Source organism: Aythya fuligula, chromosome 5, assembly GCF_009819795.1.
Source record: "Aythya fuligula isolate bAytFul2 chromosome 5, bAytFul2.pri, whole genome shotgun sequence".
NCBI lineage: Eukaryota > Metazoa > Chordata > Aves > Anseriformes > Anatidae > Aythya > Aythya fuligula.
Genome location: NC_045563.1, coordinates 37,058,335 through 37,081,380, shown reverse-complemented (window position 1 = coordinate 37,081,380; position 23,046 = coordinate 37,058,335). Strand labels below are relative to the sequence as shown.

General features: G+C 45.4%; 1 protein-coding gene across 5 annotated transcripts in view; it reads right to left on the bottom strand.

Annotated features, from left to right (window-relative positions):
• The window catches only part of ACTN1 (actinin alpha 1), an 85,605-nt gene that overhangs the window by 5,834 nt on the left and 56,725 nt on the right, over window positions 1–23,046 (bottom strand). For 3 of the 5 annotated variants that reach the window (XM_032188384.1, XM_032188379.1, XM_032188381.1), the window contains exons 7-18: window positions 20,411–20,492; window positions 18,703–18,788; window positions 12,024–12,116; window positions 10,639–10,869; window positions 9,968–10,115; window positions 9,275–9,425; window positions 6,740–6,848; window positions 6,141–6,281; window positions 3,910–4,092; window positions 2,834–2,968; window positions 1,802–1,981; window positions 693–839 (exon numbers count right to left, since the gene is read on the bottom strand). In XM_032188384.1, the coding sequence (XP_032044275.1) occupies window positions 693–839; window positions 1,802–1,981; window positions 2,834–2,968; window positions 3,910–4,092; window positions 6,141–6,281; window positions 6,740–6,848; window positions 9,275–9,425; window positions 9,968–10,115; window positions 10,639–10,869; window positions 12,024–12,116; window positions 18,703–18,788; window positions 20,411–20,492 (1,686 nt within the window). Of the gene's footprint in view, window positions 1–692; window positions 840–1,801; window positions 1,982–2,833; window positions 2,969–3,909; window positions 4,093–6,140; window positions 6,282–6,739; window positions 6,849–9,274; window positions 9,426–9,967; window positions 10,116–10,638; window positions 10,870–12,023; window positions 12,117–17,335; window positions 17,422–18,702; window positions 18,789–20,410; window positions 20,493–23,046 lie in introns of all 5 variants that reach the window. The other 2 variants (XM_032188380.1, XM_032188383.1) reach the window with 1 other exon arrangement.

Sequence of the window (23,046 nt, the reverse complement as noted above, 5' to 3'; positions counted from 1 at the left end):
CAGTGAGGGGGCTGATAACTGAGCCTACAGAACCAGTCATGAGATGGTGTCAGGCTGGGGCTGCTGTCTCTGCCTCCCTGCGTTGACAGCTTTCTGATTTGTTTGGTAGAGGGATGCCAGCTGATGGCTTCTCAATGGAGAAGGAAGAGCTGCAGGGAGAGTGGCAAATTGAGGGGAGGAGGATTTCCTTTGAGGAATTCTTATTGTACCTGTTAGTGCCTTGACAGGTATCTCCACAGTAAGGCAAGGCAAGCTTTGCATCAGGGTTTATCTACATTATGTAATGTCATTCTGCGCATAGATCCTCCTGTTTGCTCCATACAAGAACAATGCTGGTTCCTTCAGTACTGGTGTATGTGATGGTGTATCAGAGCACAGGACGGCTGCTCCAAAGGATTTATAAACTATGGATTATAAACTAAGATAGTGAAGCTGGGGTAAAAATGTAATTTTCTAAATAAGCCTTCAAACTTTTTCACACTTTAGCTTTATCAAGAAACTTTCTGTTTCAGATATACTTCTCCTCCCAGGCTAATGATCTCTTGGCAATCTCCCTGCTCCACAGGAGTGGCATTTTTAAGAATTAAGCCTCTTCTATTAATCTAGTTTTATTACAGTGACTGTTTGTTATTGCACTGCACAGTCTACATGGGAGCTTGTAACTTACCAAGCTGCAGTCAGCACTGACTTACCCTGTCGAAATGGTTGAAAGAAGCCCGGAACTCGTTCATCTGTTCCTGGCTGATTCCTTTGGCATCACGGGTCAGAATCTGGTTTTCCACTTCATTGATGGTTCTAGCAATTGTTGTTAATAGCTGCTCCCAGCCCACTCGGATATGCTGGAAAAAGGAGGACAAGACAATTTATAAATTATATAAATTAAAAAGTCCTTCTGCCTCTGAGGCCATTGGATCAAATATGCTACTTGTTTCAAATTAAATGATCCTGGTGGCCAAGGTAGAAGTCCACTTGCTCAGAAACATTTCCTTCTCATCCACATTGTAAGCCAGACGGATATTTAAAATCTGAATTTTGACTGTAAAAAACATTGAAGAGGCCAATTCCTGCTTGTAATAAAGTCTTGGTCCTATTGCAAACTTCTTTTCCTAGTAGAGCAACACAGTGGGGGCCTTTAACACAAATGAGAATCAAACCCAATGCTTCTAAGACTTAGTTGGGCAGAAAACTCTCCTTACATGAACCAAGAAAATAAATAAACCACAGTCCTTGAAATACATTGGTGCTCCACTGCATCTGCTGTTGTTCAATGAAGAGCTGGCCAGAAACCAAAAAGCAAGTTTCAAAGCCTGTCTGTGTTCTGCTGGACTCATGCTGAATTCAGATTGCTTCCAAGAAATCTCACGTTGTCAACAGAAAGCCAGACTCTGATTTTAAAAAGGTTTTGTTGGACTTCTTTCTTCTTCAAGGCTGTAGCAACTCAAACTCACCAACGCCTGTCTGGTCTTTCTAATCCCAGCTAATAGGCTGCCACAGTCAGGTGGCAGAAGAAACAAGGCCAGCCAATTTTTCAAGCAATACTGTTGAAATCTCATTTAGGTTATTTCTATTGTCTGTATTTGGAAGAACAGTGGACCACATTGGTATGAAGTACAGCAAGGCTGAAAAGAAATTTATTAACACGTTGCATGCTTGGCCATACTGTCAAGCTCTCCTCTTTGCTGAGAACCACAACACATTGCCTGAGCAGGACGTGGCTGGTGCTAACTGGCCACAACAGATCAGGCTGTCTGATCTGCTGGCACTACACTCCAGCAGGGAAAAGGCTTTGCAAAACATTTACCTCCATGGTGTAGTTGGTGTGCTTGTTGTCAAAGATAAGCGCCTCCTGGATCTGTTGGTGGTCTCCTTCCAACTGGTCAATCTTTGGTTTGTAATTCACGATGCTCTTCTCATACTGCCGCAAGTGGTTGAGCTGGTCCTCCAGGGTCCCGTGCATCTCTATTGAAATGCGGCCAATCTCCTGCATTAAATTAACAAAGGGAAAGGAGTTACACCCCATTAGAAGGAAAAGCCTTAACATGGCTGACATTTAATGCAGCTATTTCACACTTGCATAGGATGATGATTCAGAGAAAAACATCTCAGAGAGCAGTTACTTGAGATGAGCTGAGACACTGTCAGCAAAAATTTCAGCAGAGCCTTGAACATTTTCCAAGTGGGGTGTGTCACATGAAATGTGTCTAATATAAAGATGCAAAAAAATGAAACTGCATTCCATAAGCTAGTAATGTAGCAAGAAAGATCTTCTCTTGATGTGCTGTCCACCACTGTCAGTCCCTTCATAAAGCAATGTCTGTAACTGCTCTATTCTTTACATCTCCTACCATCAGTAACAGCTTCACATTCTTTCATCTCATCAACTCCAATTTTAATTCAAATCTTACCTAAAGAGAGAAGATTTCCATTAAAAATGTTTCTTTTCTGCTGATGTTTGACATGCTAGTTGTATATATTTTCTCATGTGTACCAAGATGTGTGCAATTGCTGTGAAAGCAGTTATGGAAAATATGCTTTTGATGTAGAGTCTTTCTCTTGCTGCATATATATTTGACTCTATTCAAATACCACCGTTCCCCATTTTAAGTAATGTATTTTTATCACTTTACTGAAGAGTTAGGGGAAGAAAAGTAAAAGCACTTCAGTAATTGGTATCAATCTTTGTATTCTCCATATTTTCTATGAAAGTTTATCTTGTTGCAATCTGAAGGAAAAATTACCAAAACAGTAGTCAAAAAAAAAAAAAAAAAAAAAAAGAACCAAGTATCAGTGAAAATCACAAAGGAAAACAGACTGAAAATGAGAAAAGCAATACCTCCATCTTGGTCTGGATCCAGGGTCCAATGACATTGGCCTGTGCACCAAACTGCTTACGAAGTCGTTCATTTTGCTGCTGGCGAGCGTGTTCCTCCATCAGTGCTTGATCCCTTCTAGGAACCAGCTGCCTCACCTAGAGCAAAGAGTGAAAAAACGTGCATTTAATACATGCAAAACTAAGTGAATAATAACTATAGGAATTGATGCAAGGAAGGGGTAAGGTTTGGAGAGAGAAATGACAGAGCCCCAGTGTGAGTGGGGTTGTGAAGGGGCTTCCAAAAGAGGGTGAGGGCTGCCAGAAGCATTTAATCCAGGGCTTTTTTGGGGGGGAGCCCCAGGTGGGGTGCTTGTTGGACCTGGGCTCTCTCTAGGGTTAGGATTTGGAGACAGCAAAAGTACAGAGATCCACTGTGAGTGCCGTTGCAAAAGGGCCTGTAATGCGCTAAGATGTTTGTACTGAAAAAAAGCAGTCATAATTTTTAGGCCTGGGCAGGGAGGCTCAAGGAATGTGAATCCTATTCACTGCAGGACTGCAAATTCATCTCAGGCCATGAAAAGAAGCTTTCATCCACTATCTGGGGGTTTGGTGCCTGATGCAGGCTGAATTGTAGTAGCTACAGATATCACTGAGTTTGTGGTAAGAACCACCAGCATAAACTGGTATTAAGATTATCTGCTCTTTTAGGATTACAGCATTGGAAGGCTCCTGGTCTGTGGAGACTGAACATTTGAACGGTTGAATGGTGGAGAAGGATATTGACTCCCATGACATACTTACTTGCTTTTCAGGTCAAATGAGGACTTAAAATCTCAGATTTTTTAATTTAGCATCTCTTGTTAAAAACAAAACAAAACAAAAAAGGAATGAAAAGGGATGACACCCTTAGGAATATATTTTAAAGGTGTCTTCCAATTTCCCAGCACATGACATTTGAGCCGAAAGCAAATGGCAAATGTGCAGGAGCTCAGAAGTAAGCATCAAGGATAACTCAGATTAAATAATCCCCTTCCTGGGGCCCCAGTGACTAAGAAGCAGCCTCCCCCACACTGACTACAAGGTTGTAAAGAACTCACATGTTCCCATTTGCCATTGATCTCCTGTGGGGTGATTGTAGTGTACGGATTCGTTCCTGCCATGTTGACGTGGTATGTCTGGACGATCTTTGAGACTTCATTGTGGATTCCCAGGATGGCCTGTCGCTCTTTGTCGGCATCTGGCAAAGTGGCTTTGAACTGTTCGTGGGCTGTGGTCAATCCCTGTAGAAGGAGGGCAGCAGCAAAGAAGAGCATTAGTCACTGAGTAGCCTCTTCAGCAAATATATCCCTACAGAAGTGACTGCAAAAGCTTATATATTCCCAGGATATAAAATAGTCTACTCTAGCACACTTTCAGCACCTCCCAGCATCACTAAACAGGCTGCTTTAAGTAGTTAAATGAAATGAATTCTCATTTTTCCTCATTGTTTCCAACCCATGTTGACCAGGGACAGAGATCACATCCCAAAACATGATGGAATAATTCTGCCTCATAATATAATGGATCTATTTCTCCGTTATTGCTCTGTGAATGGCTCTCAGCCCCCTTTGGGAAGAATGCTGGAGTACTTGTCTAAATGCACCACATTTTTGTTCTCCCACTAGGTATGTAATAGTTCTACATCAAAGATGATTTCAGATGAATAATAAAGAGTCAGATCCAGTCTGATTAGTGAAGTTAGAAACAGGTGAAGGTCTTCCAGCCCACAGCAAACCTGCACAAGCAGCACAAGCTCCTGTTGCTGAAAACAGCTCCCTCTCCCTGAACACAACAGGCCCTCTCTGTTGCCCATCTTGCTGTGGTGCCCAGACTGTAATCCGAGGACCAATGGTAGGGGCACACTTTCTGGTAGCTTGTGGACAGCTGACAAGCCAGTTGGTCCTGGCTCATTTCCCACTGCTTCTACAGGCCTGTAAGATACTTCATCCCAGAAGCCTGGAAGATCAAGACTAGGGAAGCAAACACAGGGGAAGAAGCAGCAATACAAATGGGGGACAGAGAGGCATGTGCAGGGATAATGGAAGGAACAGCGTGGACAGAGGAGGGAATGAAAGTAAACCTCGTGACTGACCACTTTCTTACCACACACACACTGTAACTAGTTTTGTAGAACTGCTTTCTTACACGGTGACTCATTACTTTGCAGCTGCTGCAGTGGCCATAGAAATGTAATGCAAGTCTGGGGGAGCTGGGAAACAGTCTGCAGTCACAAAGAGATGATGGAAATGTTTAAATGCTGTTCAGATTTGTTCTGCATTATGAAAGACTTAATGAACCCCTTTGTTCAGAAGGGAAGGGTGGAAGTAGCAAGTTGTAGTTCTGTAACAGAGCTCAAGCCTGGTTAGGGCTATTTCACTGCCTCTCTGATGCCCCGGCTGCCTTGTGTTCCCTGTTGGTCTCCAATTCACTGCCTCAGTGATGGCCACGTTGCTGTCAACCATTCCTGCAACAAACTCATCAGTTTTGACAAACTGAACAGGTCCTGAGAGAGAACAATGTCAGGAGTGGCAGCAGTGTGGCAGCTGCTAAGAGAAAGAATATGCTGGCTCTTTATCTCAGCCAGCTGAATCCAAATGAATACCTGGATTCTTTTCATGAGCCCATCAAGCAGAAGAAATAGTCCCCTCCGGAATCCAGAGAAGGGTAATTCCTGCTCCCAAAGGTCTGAAAATTACCTTTAGATACCTCAAGTTCCTCTCATTACAGCCTTTCAGAAGGGGGAAAACTGAGATACTGTCTCTGCTGTCTTCAGGAGGCAGAAAGTCTTTGGCTTCAAATGGCAATCCACTAACAAAGTACAGAATCCTGATTTTTCCATTGCTTAGCACTGAAACCCAGCTGGCAGCTCAACAACTGCCCTCATGCCGCATCACATAGGAACAAATGGCCTGAACATGGGACAACCGACCCACAGAATCTGAGAGCAGCACTAAGCTTTCTTCATTTGGAATAAAACCAACCAACAAACACAAGACCCTAAAAAGATCCTCTCAGCTTTCAGGCTCTTATTACTAATACTGGAGTCACAATGAAAAATACACTTTCAGTTCCTTGTGCTCAGCTAGAATAGTGTGAACATGTCTCTTATCTATTCAGATACATTACTTTTTTTTTGAAGAAATCAAGGGAAAGCATAGGCCCTTTTGTTTCTCTTGCTAAGGCTGACTCACTAGAGCAGCACCACCAAAACATGACCTACAAATTCAGCACTGTTAGGAATCCAGGAGACCCCTGATTTCCCTGGCTGGTGGAAGTGACTGCTCTGTACCTGGATCTCCTCAATGGTGTGAACGATGAACGTGTCCTGCAGGTCCTCCATGGCCCCTTCCATCCAGTTATTGAAAGGGGCAGCTCGTTTGGCATATTCCAGGTACAACTGGTCAATTGTTTCCAGTAGCTTCTCTGTCCTCTGAGCGTGCACAAAAAAAAAGAAAAAAAAAAAGAAAGAAAATGAGGAAAGATGGTTAGAGAAGAATAATCACACAGATACATGGATTCTCTGAGCTTTCAGACCTCCTTGGAGAGTGCTACAGTAAAAGTGTCTCTGCTATTAAGATTACACACAAGATAGATTTATTCCTCTCCATGAGGGAAAAATATGAGGTCAATTGAAATTAAACAAACAAGGACAGTCTTTTCAAGCAGAATAGCATTACAGAACACAAGAAAGTATAAACAAATCAATAGCCTGAGCAAACAAATGGTATCGTAACTGGGCTGGAAGTAGAGAAGCTGCCTAAGTATTCGGAAATGCAGCCCTGGTTTACAGTCTGGGATGTTCCAGGAGAAACTGGCTGTTCACACGCACTGCAGCTTGCTCTCCACAAATGACCTACCCCTGTAATCCCAACTGGCAACATGTCTCACCTCCAAAGCTTCTCTACGTTTCTGGGTTAGGGCACCCAGATTATCCCACTGATCGCAAATCTTCTGGCACCTGGCATTGACACTTGGAGAATCGTAATAGTCCAGCTCACTGTGAGGGGTGGGGAAAAAAGGACAAAATAGCAAATTAAGACCTTTTGGAGAAGAAAGAGAAAATTTTATCAGCCTTAAGGAGAGATGCAAACAAAGGGCTCATGGTCTCTGCAAGTAAAACATGCCAGGAAGACAGCAGTATCTAGTTTTGGAGACACTGGCACATCAAACATCATGCAACAGGAAGAAAAACAACCCCCACCCAAGGCTCCAACAGGCATTGGTGCTGGCTGCCTGATGGGGATAACTTGGCACCAGGGGAGGGGAGTGAAGACTTTTACTCAGGCTGGGATTAAGCAGATTAGAAGCAGCAGTATGCCCCTGTATTTTGCACGAGAAAATCGAGTAGGCTAACTACCTGCATCTTGTACATCAGGAGATTGGGCAGCAAAGATTTTATTATGATTGCACAGAAAACTACTTAAGATGTTCTAACAGTTGCATAGGAGAGGTGGCAACCTTCAGCAACAGTGGAAACGTACAACCCATTCATTGATTTAGGACAATCCCAGAATTACAGTGTAGGTTTCTCTCTGGTATGCCTCATAACAGTGCTTTGCTGGGGCGTTTGTAGCTTGGCACTCCTGGAAAGAGTATGGCTGGGGAAAGGAGAGCATGGGTTAGGCTGAGGGCTGTAGTCTTGCATGAGTGTGTGCTCTTGGCTCTGCACATGATCAAAGAGGGAGAAGCTTGCAGGCAGAGGGAGACCAGCCAAACTGGGAAGTGTCACCCATAAAAGAAGGTGGAATAACTTGCTGAGCTACTGAATGACCCTGGGCAATATGATGAGCATTTCTCTTATGCAGTAATGCAGGTTTAAACAGTTTCCTCCTACTTCATTTCTTCCCATCATTGTATTGCCCCTCCTGAGGTGTGTGGGCTTGACTGTCGGTGGAGTCTTGTGGAAAACTAGTCATGAAACTGCCTTCGGCTAAAAATAACTTTTTATTTGCTGGGTTTTTAATCCAGATCAGTTCCTTGATCTACTTTGCTGCACAGCCAGCACTGCAGCTGAAAGAACTGCTACTGAAAGCCTTGCTTGTAATGCAGCCAGGCTGGACCACTAGTGCTGGGGAGTGAAGTGTGCCTGTGCCCCTCCACTTGCCTGGTGTGGGCAGCCACAGGGGCTGCCTCTCAGTCTCCCTGGCAGGGGATCTCTGGATGAGGAAAGAACTCGGCCATCTCTTTTTCTGGGCACAGCACCTTTGCTGACACAGGAGATGGCTTTCGGAAGGATGGCACAGCCTTCTGTTCTCACACTTTGGAAGAAATCAGCCGTCTCCCAGCTTAGGGCCCAGTTTTCCCTGTCACTATTAGAGCCGCAGCCGGTTTGCCTGGCCTGTAGCATTTGCTTTGGAAGTGGCAGATCAGCTAATGCTTGCTGACTAGCCAGCCTCAGTTTTAATCTTACTGACATGGAGGATTGCCTTGAACCCTCCTCCTGTTCCAAGGTCAATCCTCCAGTGGTCAAGTGAGCACTTCTGTAAATCTTTGTTGGTAAAGGAGATAACGATCTTGATCCAATAATCCCGATTTTTTAGAGAAAAATGGTCATTCAGCCCAAGTGAGATGATCTAGCCCAGATGCTGTCTAACTTGAAATAGGCTAGTGTGATATATAAGTATTTTTAATAATGAGACACAAAGTCAAAGCCAAATTGTTCAAACTGTTTTTGCCAAGGAACATGCAGAGCTTCAAAATCTCTCTCTGTGCTACAGAGACCAGCTCTCCCTAGCAATCAGCCTCACACTCTGATGGGACCCCGTTTCACCTAGTAACCTGTGTCACTCCTCAGTCCAGGAAAAGGAGTGGAGGTGAAGGTTGCTAAGCCAAGGGGAGGCCCAGAGGAAAACGAGCTGCTGTAAAGGGTCCCTGGTGCAAGTCCCAGCTGGAGTGCATGCTGTGCATTATTCCTGGGGCAAAGTGCCTGCAGTGGCCATAGAGGCCACTATGGGCTGAAACAATCAGCAGACTTTTTTCCTCAGCAGTAAGGACTTTTTTTTTTTTTTGATAAAACAGAGCAAACCATGAGTCTCTGGAGTGCCTGCTATCCTCTGCTCTTTCCCTCTGTTCCTGGAAAAGTAGGACAGCGTTACAACGCTGCATCCTAACAGGGGCCAGAGGCAGGTCAGGCTCTTTAGGAAAGGGTTCATGGCAGTATAACAAGCTGGAAGAGGATGGAAACTTGGCTTGAGAATGTAATTCTGCCTCCCCCTCATCGGCACCCACGACTCAACCATTTTCTGGCCTGCTTTTCTGGTATGTCTAGATACTGGAGAACAGTATCCTAGATACTGTTTGGAAACACTAGGGCTTCCCAGCATTTTTGTATGGGGATGGATTCATGGCTCTCCAGAGGGCAGAGGGCAATGCTGATCAAGTCTCCCTGGCCCCAAGCATCGGATGTGCGTCGGGGTGCCGTACTTGAGCTCTTGTGCAATAGCAGCAATCTGTTCCACGCGGTCCTGGTGTGCAGCCAGGTCGCTCTCAAAGGCCTCGTGTTTCTTCAGCAGGGCCTTTATCTCCGAGAGGGTTGCAGTTTCGTAATCCTTCTGCTGCAGCATTGCTTCCTTACCTGAGGAGGGAGCCAAAGGACAAGAGAATGAAGGACAGGACCCCATGCCCCTGAAGCCAGCTCCCGGGCACCCAGACAACCCTGGGGCCTTTGCTGGGGCACCTGCCCCACTCCAGACACCCTGCCTGAGGCTTGCCATGACGCTTGCTTGCCTAAAGATGCACAGTTCTCACTTTCAAACGAGCGAGTTTGCCATTAGCAACAGATATGGGCAGGTAGTGCAGTTCAAGCCGTCGCAGTCACAGTTTATACTGGACTCATCTCACTATGCTGTTCCTGTAAATGCCAACTGTGGTATTTACTTTACAGTAACCTTTTCTCTGTTCTGTAGCTCTGTTCAATCCAAAAAATCTCCCTCTGGCATGGTTAAGGAATGCCAGTGCAGAACAGAGGTGCTTTTTGTGATTTTTTTTTTTTTCTAATAAAGTAAGAAATGAACCTAGCACTCTGGAGAAGAAAATCTCCTAGAGAACCCATGGAAGACCCATATTTTTCCCTCTAAATAACTGACAGCAATAGGAAGCATACAGGTTGGCATTTACCATCTGTCCAGGACTCGTGAATAGATGCCTTCTGCCGGAACTTCTCTGCCAGGTGATCCAGCCTCTCTAGCCTCCGGATCTCATTCAACAACCACTCCTCATAGCCCTTCTCAGCCTGCTCTAGGCCACCCCAGGCATTGTTTATATCCTAGAGACAGGAGCACAGGAAGAAAAGGGAGGTTAGAAGACGGGGGAGAAGATGTACTTCAGCATTAATCCCAGAGGGCTATGTGGCTCAAATTGGTTGGAGAGATTGGGTGTGTGTGCTTTCTATCTCAGAAGGTTGTGCAGACAGGTCAGGAAGACAAAGTGCTAGACTTAAGATAAGCAAGCCTAGCAGTGTCAAGATATATCAGTCTACACACAAAACCCTCTCTATACACTCCCTCACATGAAAATATAACAAAATCCAACTATTTCTGAATTAGAAAGAATAAGAGGCACCCAAACATCTTCCCATAAAGGCATGCAACTTGTGAAGAGCCTCAGAGTCTGGTTTAGGTACAGAAGAGCAGTGATTCCTTGTTCCTCTCTTATTATGGACTCACTGAACTACATTCTGTAGGGTTTCTGCCACAGAACAGCTCACTCTGGAGCTTGGCATTGCTCGGCCCAGTTCCGTTTTTTGGGGCAGAGCTGGAGAATATGTATGCTCAATCGCCCCCACTCACCGAGACCATTTTCCCTTCTGAAGGCATGAAGGCTGGCCTGTTGCTGAGCCGTAGCTTGGTCTGCAAGGTGTTGAAATTGATCTCAAGTTGGCACTTCTCTTGGACTTTGGGGGGCTTGTGCAAGCGGCGGTAGTCCCGGAAGTCCTCCAGTTTCTGCTGCATGGCTTGCATGGTGTTCTCTGGTGCCCGGTTCTCCAGCCAGGGGATGGTGCGACGAATCCACTCCAGCAGCTGGAAAGATCAAGAAACCTTCAACTGAAATTGTGTTAAAACTACAGCTGTTGGTCTGATATCATTAGGGACTACTTACTTTTATGTTTGCTTTCAGAAAGGCTCTGCCAACAGCAGGGCTAGTAAGGAAAACCTTGCTAGCTTTTTGGGAGTACGATCGTTTTTCTTATGAGCAGCCCATTCCCTACCACACTGAGTAGTACTACTTGTTGCAGCACTGCTAGTACCACACGCTAAAGTTATAGCTTTTACACAATCAGGACCAAACTACATCCTCTGACTGCACTAAATGAACCCTAGAATTTTGCTGGGCTATAACTAATAGATACTGTAAACCATATTAGCTCCAGAGGAGTTGACAGGAGAAAACAAGCCGTTGCCTCCAGTTCCAGAAGAGCCATGCTTCTCTCTCTCTAGCTTCTTAGAAGTCAGCATTGCTCTTTGAATTGCCCTCCTTCACAACCCAATGTGAGGGAGCTGGCAAGGTGCTAATGCAATGGGCAGTCTGTAGCGTGAGTGAAGTAGTGTCAAACACTTTTTAAACAGGCTGAAGCCAGGCTCATTGGCAATGTTTGACCTTTTGTTCTCCCCATCTTCCCTTCCCTACTTATCTTCCATAAACATACTCCAGTCCACATTTGGTCACTTCTGGAGTCTCACATCTGTCAGTCTGTCAGGCTCCTCAGTTAACCAACGCAGCCTCCAGCTTGTGTTGTACACAGATTCCTCCCAACTATCAGCAAAGGCATATTTCTTTCCTCAGCTATCTCTAACTTCCATTCTCCCTGATCCAGTTCCTGATTTCCGCAGTATATTGGCACGCAACATGTATGAAAGACATTATGATGTTGTACAGTCCTGAGCAAGTCAAAACAGTTTGATTTTTTGTTTTAATTTTTTAGTATTTTTGTGGCTGCTCCTAGTAAACTGAGAAACTCAAAACTGCTTCAATGGAAATTTCTATTTTAAGCCACATTTTTCTCTTCTTTAAGATATAATTCAACCTTTCATCTTCCTCAAGCTAGAAGGGAAAAGAAAATAAATCTCTAGGAAAACACGGGCCAATAGCACTCCCTAGGATTAACTATCAGGGATAAATGCAATTCCTTTCTACACAACACCACCCAGAAACCAACAGCACCATGGACACCTACATCACTGGCCAGTTTTTCGTAGTCTTCCATGAGCTGTTCATTCTCTTGGTTGACTGCCAGCACCTTGCAGATACGATTTGCTGCTGTCTCCGCCTGCCAAAGAGAAGAAAAACAGGAGAGGGGGAAAAGTGTGAAAAAAATATAAGCCAAAGCTTGCAGCTTAGCTTCCTGCTACATACCTGTGGGTCAAGTCTCCTAACCTTGGTTCTTGCAGCCTGACTGGGCTTCAAAAACATCTGTCCTGACCTCTTTGCTTTCCATCTGACCTTCTGTAACAGTTTTTTTTATTTTTTTTTCCCCTTCTCAGGTGACTATGTATGTTCTTTCAGGGATTCTGAGTTTAGCTGACCCCAGCCCTGTGTGTTGTGAGAGGAACACATTTCTCTGCCTTTTCTGAAGCTGCTCCTACAAAAGGGTCCTGTTGTTTGCTGCCTACAGAAGGACCCCAGACGGCACTTCACAAAGACAGGGAGCTTCTGTCACCAACTCCTCTCTCCTCACCAACATTCAGAGCTCCAACACCAGGAACTGAGAGGTGTCACACAGACAAGTCTCTCTACATGCTTCTACCTAAGGAACACACTACCTAAACACAGTTATCTGCATAGAATCACAGAATGGCTTGGGTTGGAAGGCACCTTTAAAGCTTATCTTGTCCAACCCCACTGCCATGGGCACGGACACCTTTCACTAGCTCAGGTGAATGCATACATGTATATTGGACTTGGGAAATTTTCTAGTTTTGCTTTGAAGATAAAATTAGACACCCTTGAGCTTAATTTCAGCCCAGCAGAGATGTTTTCCAGCACTCCCTGTATTTCTGGCATCCATTACAGGGCCACCTCTCCCAGCATTTTGCTGCACGACACCTACCATGTATTCAGGTTTGCATGATCCAGGTGAGAAGAGGATTTTTTCCCCCTTTCTGGATAATCATTCTGCTTAGTCTTACAAAGCAAATCTCACAAAAAAGAGCCTGTTCTTACTACTTATTTTTTTTCCTTATTTTTTTTTCCTATTATGGGACCAAAACCTGGCTCTCTGTGGGGAGCTGGACACGTTAAAACATGAAGTTGGAACAGAACAATGCTCAGAAAAATCCCAGCTATGAGCTCAAGAGCAAACAGTCTGCCCTGAAGTGCCATGAAAGTGTTTGGCACGGGGAACATACAGCAGGCTGATCCTTGTACAGCACGTATCTGTGGATCTGCACAGCTCCTTTTATTATTATGGTGGTAGGTGCAAGGCCATAAAGCCTTTGAGGACATAGCACTGTGACAGGTGCCTAGAGATTGCTCAGTATCCTCTTACCACAGCACAGTTATCGCCCTGGTGCCTGGGGTAGGTGCTGGAGCTCCCTGCAGGACCCCTGTGGAGGAGTTCTCCTCACTCACTCCCTCACTCGCAGAGGCCAAGTGGAGATGAAGAGGAGGGCACACGCCAGCACTACAACAGACCCGTCATCAGCACTGTGCCCTGCCTTAAGACTCTGTGTGGGACTGATGACAAAAGAAGTTTTGCCAAGCTTATAGTTGGCAAGTTTCAACCTCTTTCTATTTTTAAAAGGCCTTTCATTATCTGTTTATTCAAGGCCATTTGAGAAAAATCCTCTAAATTTTGCAGCTGACGCGAGGCAGCAAGAACAGCAATAAAGTCACAGGCTGTACAGTGACATATGGATTGCGAAGGTCTCAGGGGATATGATGATCTTAGTCATTTGTAAGAACCTCTAAAAATGTATATTCAGTGATCTGTCCCTTAATTACAGTGGGCCAGCTAGCAGATGCACAGATATTAACTAATTAGAAACACATCAGAGAGAAACATAGAGGAAAGTCATTTCACTTAAAAAAAAAAGTAAAAAATGTAAATGATGATTGTATTTAAGAAACTTGTACTTTGATCTGTTTTTAACAGAAGTTTTTACTTTAGTGGAGTGCTTTTTGATATTCAGAGAAAACTTTATAGGCACGAGACCAAATGGTCTGTTAAAAAGCCAGTGCCAGAGCCCTACCACGATGTGCCGAGTGGTTCAGGGAACTGGTGATGCCAAATGTTTGTATCAGTCTTTCCAGGAGAGGAGCTCCCTGCACACTCTTAACTCTCCTTCTTTCCTTTTTTACCCCTGGAGCTCACTGCAGCAGCAGCCAGCTGTGCAGGAAGGACCCCATTTTGCACAGGCATATTTACATCTATCTGACGATAGATTTCCTCCAGCTGCCCAGGTCTGCGTGTGTATATATGTGTTGAACATCTGTCCAAACACAAAAGCCCTCTGAATGTCAGCAATTACGGCATTATTTGTGTTATCTTAACGGCTGACAGGCAGAGGCCAATCTTCTTCCTCCTCTGTACCAGTACTTGCTGCTCCGTGGTTCTTGCCTGCTCCAGACTGCTCTGTGTAAGGGTGCTCTATGCAAGCGTGTTTCTTCCCCATAGGGCTTAAGGCAATGATGCATTTGGGATGCTCAGGCTGGTTCTAAAGAAACCAAGATGCCCACAAGGCATGGAGCAGCCCTGATAAGCCAAATGCACCGTCCTGGGGTCTGAAATCTACACAGCTGGATTCTCTGAGGACTTGTGTGAGCTGATCAGCTTTGGTACAGCATGGTGCTAACACATTATACTACGTACTCTCATCAGAGATCATGGAGGGAGGGTGAGACTAGGGCATTCAGCTTGATACTGCAGTGCTGTTAGGTATCTATGTCCTGTTTGGTGGGCTCACAATGGAAACCTGAATGGCCAAAGAATAGCAGAAGTAGCAGTAATTTCTCTGCCTACTGTCTTCTCTCTAATTCTCAACCCTGACTTGGACTTCTTAGGATGGAAGTGGAGTTGTGTCTCTAGCTCTTGGATCCAGGTCTCTTCGGTGAGGGCGATGACAAAGGAAGGCATCCCCCCAGCGTGCTATGTAGGGGGGGGTGCCTGCCTGTTGCTGCCCTCTGGTCTCAGAGGACCACCCCTGAATACCGTATGCCAAACACAATCTTTTAATAAAATAGCAAAATGTTAGTTAGAAATTTTCACCCCAGAAATAAGGTTTACAAAATATTAAGCCAACCAGTAGTAAACAATCATGCATTTAGTGTGAAAGTCAGAAGCAGTTAGAAAACAAGCAAACCAACCAAAGCAAGTATACCTACATATATATACTTATAACAAAATGGCATAAAGAAAAAGCAGCCATCTACACACACGTCAGGCTGGGGACCCTGTACCTTCAAAGGCTCAGTATAAGAGAGTGAAAGAAGCAGAAAGCGGCTCATGGGACTTCCCCTTCAGGACTGGTGGCAGTAATGAAAAATCTGAATGAAAAATGGAGTGATACCACAGTAAGTCACCTAACCACGCACAAGGCAGCAACATGTTACAAGACACTTTGGGCTGGGGCTTGCGCTCAGCAATCACTCTGCACTTGCCCTGGGATTTCAATCTGTGTCACTCAGCAGCTGCCTAATGCATGGTGGGGGCAGCTCTAAAAAGGAATGGGGCCCCTCCTGCCAGCTCTCCGCTGAGGCACTGGCCCATCAGGCCTACTAAAAATTTAATTAATGATTAAATCTTTTATCTTCCCTACAAGCCACTTAGACCACATCGGTTTGAAGCTTTATTAACAAAGAAGCTCCGTCGCTAGTTGCTGCCCCAGCTGCTTGGTTCAGGTCCTGAGGCAGCAGAAGATTGCTTTCAGTTATCCCAGCAGACCTAGCATCCACCTCAATTGCTGATGAGAGCATGGGACCTGCTGAGCAGGTTTCCAAAGGGTGGAACGGGCACAGAGCTAAGAGGAGGGGACTGGAGAAGGACACAGCCAATTCTGCAGCAGGCCACTGCCCTCCTCGTATTCGTGGTTTGCCCTTTCTTCGGGTTAAGCATGGAGCAATTCCCAAGGGGCACCTGGCAAACAACAGGCCTTATCGCTGGGCTGGCGTGAGTTCTGAGACTGCAGTCGTCAGAGGCAAGTATCAGCTGGATGGAGCCCGCAGCCTGGTGTTAGGGGTTTTGAACTATTCACAAAGCAGGATCCCACTGGACAAGTCCTGACTACATAAATCATGCCAAGTGGGCAAATCTACTGCACTGCTGTGGAACATATTTCCAGTTCCTTGGAAAGCAGATAGCATCATCTCATTCATATGAAACAAGGCAGGGAACAAAAAGCTTATCCCAAAAAGCTGCTCCCTGGAACCTATTGCCCATTTTTGCCCTCTGAGAGCCAGCCTCAGCACGGTATCTATATCAATGCTGCAACCATCAGCATTGTTTTGCACAAAAGAGATGGAGTCTTTCTGGAGCCAAGTTACCCCTCAAGCTGGGCAACACACGGACTGGGCCTCAAACAGAAAAGGCCTGGTGAGAGAAAGAAGTTATGGAAACAGGGAGATTTTACTTCCTGTACGTAACAAGAAGAATCCAGTCTTGAGCTTTGGATTTTATTGTTCCAAAGCTCATAGTCTAAAATCTGCAATGATTTCATAGAAAGGCTGCAGCCCAGACAGGCTATGGTATGGGAGAAAAGGCTGGAACTTTGTCTTCTGTTGAAAGGATTGCAGGGAAATTGCCATTTTGCGGAAGTTTGCCCAAAGAACATGCCTCTGAGTGACTGGTTCCTCTGAGGAGAAATGTCCCAGTGCCAGGCAGAGAGACTCTGGGGTAAAGAAGAAGCAGGACTGAAGCTACGGAAATGGGCAAAGCAGAGGAAAGAGAAATAAAACATACAGGTGGTTTGGGAGGATAATGACTACAGAGAAGCAAGAAATGGAGAAGTGGGTGTGTGTGGGAAGGCTCAAGGCCGGGTAGGGATGAACTTCATGGCTGGAGCACAAAAGTGCTCCAAAAGAGGCTACCACTGTGTAATCAGCTGACGTGATACAACCTAGGAAGCGATGACTGACCTCGCAGAAGCTGAGTGAGAACAGAAGGCAGGCAGCTCAAGGGAGACAGGATGCAAAGTCCTGGGCCAGACCGAGCTGATTATGGCACTGCTGGAGATGCATCGCCTGGCCAGGATGATGCCCGCTAAGTCACTGACAGGGTGCTGCCTCTGTCAGAGCAGACACTCATTCCTCATTCTACGCCAGCTTAATCAAATGCTTTCTCCACCACTGGGGCATGAGAACTGGAGAGAAGGAGCAGCTGTTTGGAAGGACATCTAAATCACTTCTCCAGCAGGGCTAGAGCTGGATGGGGTGCAGCAGAGACTGCTCAGCCTCGGTGCTGCGCCGGGCGGAGGGGCTGGAGCCTTCCTCGGTGGAGAGGACGAGTGGGCAGGGCAGGGAGTGGGGAGGGGGTTGTTAGCAGTAAAGTCTCACCTTCTGCGCCCCTGAGAAGGCGTGGTAGTAACATGAAACATAGGTCATTATGGCCTTCTCATCCGGCCTTAGCGTGCCTATAATATCTGTGCAGAGAAGGAAAAGAGGTTGAAAGGATAAAGTAAGAAGCAGCACATAGAATAAAACAAAACAGTCATGGGTGGCGTGAGAGAGGGGGAGAAAACTTCCCATCATGCAGAGCAGGACAGGCCAAACAGATTTCCATGCGGAGCTGGGAGGTCGGATCAGAAGGTGGCTAGCAGCGTTGGCTTGTGGCTCGAAGCGGCACCCCTGCGCCCTCCCCCCGCATCAAGGAGGGTTTGAGCTGAGGATCTGGGCTCTGCACCTTCCCAGTGGTGGTCAGAGGGTACCAACGGGCTGTCGGGAGGTGTTCAGGGCTGTGCCCGAGGCCTTGCTGCACACTGAGGAGCTGCAGAGATCAGAGCTTCCTACGCGCTGCTCTGCTTCACCATGCACTGAGCGCTCCTATGGCACTTCAGTATGCTGCTGGGTTTTGGGCAGAGACATTTACAAGGTCTCACCCACAAAACGTTTTCCTTAAGTGACTCTGTTACCAACAGGATAATGGCTGAGCCAAACACGGCGAGGACTCGACTGCCTGATTTTCAGCATGGTGGGTGAGGAAAGGTTAAAAAGAAACAAATGAACAAAGCCAGGCATTTCAGTTGTAATAAACTGTGCTCTGTTCACATCTCACCATAGAAGCCCTCATTAGACGTGCTTTGTAAGACCCAGATAAACTGGGACTGAATTTGTGGCATGGCTCAAGAAAGCAGCAGGTTTGGACCTTGAAGGACGGGTGTGGGAACCTGCAGCAGATATAAGGTAAAAGATAAAGCTTTGGGTATTCGTTGAACCCAACATAAAACCACTAAGACAGCTCTGTTACCCCATCATTGTAAAGAAAACAAAAAAAGTGAATAAGTATCAGCATAGTTTCCAGTGGGGTCAGCCTGCCGTGAGCAGCTGAGCAGAGCAATCTGTGGTCTCCATCTCTGTGAAACCAAGCATCGTCGCTCAGATTTTCCAGACACAGGGAGTGCAGGTCCCCAGCCATCAGGGCAGCAGTTTGGCTCCCCCCATTCTTGGCCTTTATGGGCACGCCAAGACACTGGCATATATAAGTGCCACTGGAACAGCAACGCTAACTACAGGGAAGTGGGACTCCTGGCTTCCTTGCCCCATGTATTGAGTCTGGGGCACCACTTTGAACCAACAGCCAACTCTACCGAAAACATAATAAAGATGCCCGTAGCTAGAGAGGAGAGAGAGAAAGAAAAAAAGGTTTGGACATTAGCAACGGCACCAGGTGTGCTCTGTGGAGGGAGCTTGGGATCCTGTGATACCTTCTGGGCTCCTGAGAAGGCGTGGTAGAAGCTAGAAACATAGGTCATGATGGCTTTCTCGTCAGGACGGGCAGTTCCAACAATGTCTGTCAAAAAAAACCTCACGTTAAGAGCATAACCAACCGATGGGAGGAAAGTAAAGGAAGGGGAGAACCACAACTGTCCGGGAGGCCTGCTAGGGTATACACTTGTCATAGCAACTCTGAAGAGCTTCCCAGCTTTGTCTAGAAAATGTATCACTCTCAGAAGCCAGGATCACCCTTTCTGGTTCCCCTCCCTCATGATAAAATTGCTTCCAGTGCCTGGCCAGGCTAATGCAGCCATATGTCAACACATCTCACACCAGAGCGCTTCCCCATCCTGAGAGCATTAATGTGAATGATGGGTTGAATCAATCCGAACTAGCAACAGGTTGATATGGCTTTTGTAGATGTACCATTCTGCAATTCTTCCATGCAGTTCTTCAGAAAAGATCCTTTCTTCCTTCCTTTCTGTGCCCCTGTCCTCCGTTTCAACACAATGATGATTTGAATTTCAAAAGACCCTTTCATTAGTTTCAAGAGAAACTCAACACCTCCAGAGATCAGAATTAATGGTGTAGAGGAATGCACATTAGTCCCAGTCTGTAAGGGAGGAGACGGATCAAGAAAAAGCAATAGAAGCTCCGTTAAGTGACCCTCTTCATCACTGTTAGCTATGCTGAGATCTGAAGCTAGATCCACTTATTTTGGGGGTGGCTTTATTCCTACAGAATGGCAGGAAGCACTCACATCTATTCCAGAAACCTCATGACTGTTTGTGACCTCAACATAGTGAGTGCAGGGAAACTGAGACTCATCCCTGGGAATGGGAAACACTGCCTAAGAATATGAACATGAACTTCCTAGAACCCAAATACAGGTTAACTGGGTTCAACTGTCTTATTTCCACCTTCCCCCTTAGTTCCTCTTTCTCCTTTATTTAAAAAATGCCTTTAATTGCTTCTCCTGTCAAAACCAAGCCTGAAATACAGCTTCCACCACTGAAACCAGCTGGCTTCAGCCCCTGAACCAGTGAACTATTTTAGGCTGTTGTTTATACTTCAGAGTTACAGTCTCTGGTCTGTAGCCAAGCTGGTTCTGACAAGGCTTGGAGAAGTAATCCTTGCTGTCCCAGTGGCCTCTGGGAAGTCATAGTCAGTAGCAAAAACATCTCTGAAATACATGGATTTCTGCCTTGGTCTCAAGATCCAGTCATTGAGGGATCTTCATGCCCAAGACTTCCAAGTAGTCAAGAAGCAGCAGTTTATAATACTGATATCGCATCCCCAAAAGGAAGGTCAACAGCTGTGTCAGAAAGAGCACAGAAAAAAATCTGAAGCAAAAGGAACGCTGTCCTACACCATACATTATCTCAGTATTAAGCCTGGTTCTTGAAAGGCAACACTTTGGTCAGCTGTAGACATAGCCAGGTGTTACTCATCTCTGCCTAGTGAGTCAACCCCAGGTTAAGATCTCCGTATCAGACTCAGAAAACTGAGGGGCACAGGAGGAAGAGGGAAGCAAAACGTGATTAATTATTCCATTGTAACTTTTTTCCTGCACACTCAGTATGTGATGATGGAGGGAGCACTCAGATGTTACTGAATTCTTGTACAATACAAATCCACCTAGAAGAAGTGGGAAATGTCAAGACAAAGCAAGTTATCACCCCCTGCATTCCACTTTACCTTCGGCATCCAGCATCTTGGGGATATCCAGGTATTTCTCAGCCACATCAAAGGCTGTGTTTAGGTTAGTGAGAGGATCATCCTGGGAAAGAAAAAAAGCCAGAGCATTAGCATCAACTCATAACAAGGTTCACAGCATTTCTCTCAAAATAGAGCAACTGTGCTTTATTTGGTTCAGGTAACTCAGCTGTCCAGACAAAATTACGTGCAACTCCTCATGTAGCAGGATGAAATAATTAGCCTCCTTTTGAAAGCAGAGCCTGGAGACTCATGATATGATAATAACATATAATCTATGCACTTGCAACAAAAAGGAGTAATACATTTTGTTTTGCATTTAGTTTAAAGTAACATTAGCTTCACATCATATTGATAGTAAATGGCCATATCACACATTTACATATCATGCTTACATTAGGTTTGCATCTTCCATTTTAAAGAACTGCAGAGCAGTGTTAGAACATCTAAGCAACACTAAAATAGTAACAACATCTGCAACGGGTGCTGTCCTTAGCTAGTGTACAGTTTGTTGAACACCAGTTGAGTGGGAGGAAGAGAAATGTTTGAACGAATCTCTACAAAATAAATATATATAAAAGTACCCATTTTGTCTGAGCATTGGTTTTCTTCCTAAGCGCTGCAGAGTACTTGCTATTTCCTTAGTATATTTCTATTCCTCTAGGTATAAACCTTCTGCTGTAGCAGGATGCACTTCAGATACAGACATCAATACACAGTAATCAAATTCTAAACAAAGTTGCGTGTGACATGAGTCATATCACAAAGGTAACTAACTAGATTTTAGAGAGCCAAACAAGAGAATGTGAAACACAGATGTCACTGGAAATGAAAGACCTCTGCAAATTGCTCCCAGCATTCAAACGTAATGATCTGCAACAAAACACCTATCAAGCAGTATCAGCCCATCATACAAGCCTGATTCCTATATTCCTGCATATCCATGACATTTATTCTGAAGGATCAATCAATCAACTTCATGGATGACTATTTCTACTGCTGAGACAGGTGGCTTCTGCTGGAGGAGGGGCTGTGCACAAAATGCTAGTGTTTAGTCACTGTTTGCTAAGAGGCTTTCAGGAGGGAGGAAAGATGGGGTGTCTCTCCATACTGTAATTTCTGCCACACACCGAGTCCCGCCTTAAAAATTAGGAAATAAGAAGTGCAGTCATTTCACCTTTCTTCCTGGACTAGCATCCATGCTCTATTTCTTTTCTACTTGACAGCATGTGCTTTCACTTACTGCAATGACTTGGAAGACTGAGCTGTATCTGACCTTTAATCAATAGTCAATCTCCTTTGAACCCACTAAGCATGACAGATGGAGCCAGGCAGGCTTGGGCAGACAGGTGTGAGCACACAGAAAGGTTTCTTTACAGCACTGGTCACAAAGTAGCCCCTGGATTACTGCGTTCAAGAAGCTATGAAACCAAGCCATTCTGGAAGAGGTTTGCTGCAGCAGTTCCCCAGGAATTAATGCATGCTTTGGGTTGGCATCCCATAACAGTATCATGTTCCTCTGGATGAATGTCTCCAGCAGGCAGCAATGTTTCACCTACCAAAGTAAATCATACACAAAGGCCATCCAAACAGACCCAAGCAGTAATCCATATTTAGTCCACTGGGACAAGTCAATACTAAGTGAGGAAATGTTGGATGGGCACGCGGTGATGAAACGAACGGCTGCCACACATGGCGACAGGCCATCATTTCTCAGCACCAATTAGTACTTTATCTCTATTTAGTACACTTTCAGGGGTGACTTCAACAGATATATCTAAATCCACCTCTTCAGAGCTTAGTAGTGCAGGGGATTTTAAATATCCTCCAGCCACAAGGAGCCACCCTGTGCAATGGACTTACAGACACTGGCACCAGTTCAACTTCAGCCTACTTGCCTCTGGTACCTGCTGTGCAGAAACCACTATGAACCCAAAGGGTAACCAAAAGCCTTATTTGAGGGGCTGAGACTAGCTACATGTAGACAGGACCTCACCTCCATTTACGCTTATAGGAAGGAAGTGTAACAGCATTTCTTTCACTTCAGTGAAATTTTCCCCTAGCCCACATACCATTTTCTACTTCTGTAGAAACATCACCAGCACGTACTTTTAATTTCAACCCATGCTGACCAGGAATACCACAACATCACTAATACCCCCTGCCCCGAGAGAGAGCCTAGTATTAGTATTATTAACCCAGACCCTTCCTCAGCTCAGCCCCGTCTGCCAGAGCTGCCGGAGGAGCGGTCAGCCTCTCCTGGAGGAAAGGGAGGTGCAAACTCACTGCAGATAGCTTCCCTATCAGTCTGCGAGTAACAACACCAGGGGCGATGTTGCCAAAGGTTAAAAAGAATTCTAAGCTGCAAGCTGGGAGAGGTTTCCTGATGGGAAAACTTACTGGTCTTGGGCACTCCCAAAGGAAGGGCTGGAAGTCTTAACGTGTGGGAAACTGAAGGCTCACCTAGATGAAGCCAGCCGACTTCTATTTCATGTGTAACAAGGATGTGTGATCACATTGTCCCTTGGGGAATGAAGCTAAAGATAACACCACTGAAAGCAAGCTGTCTGAGCCCAAGACTAGCCTGGAGATTTACAGAGAGCTAAACCCGAGCAAGG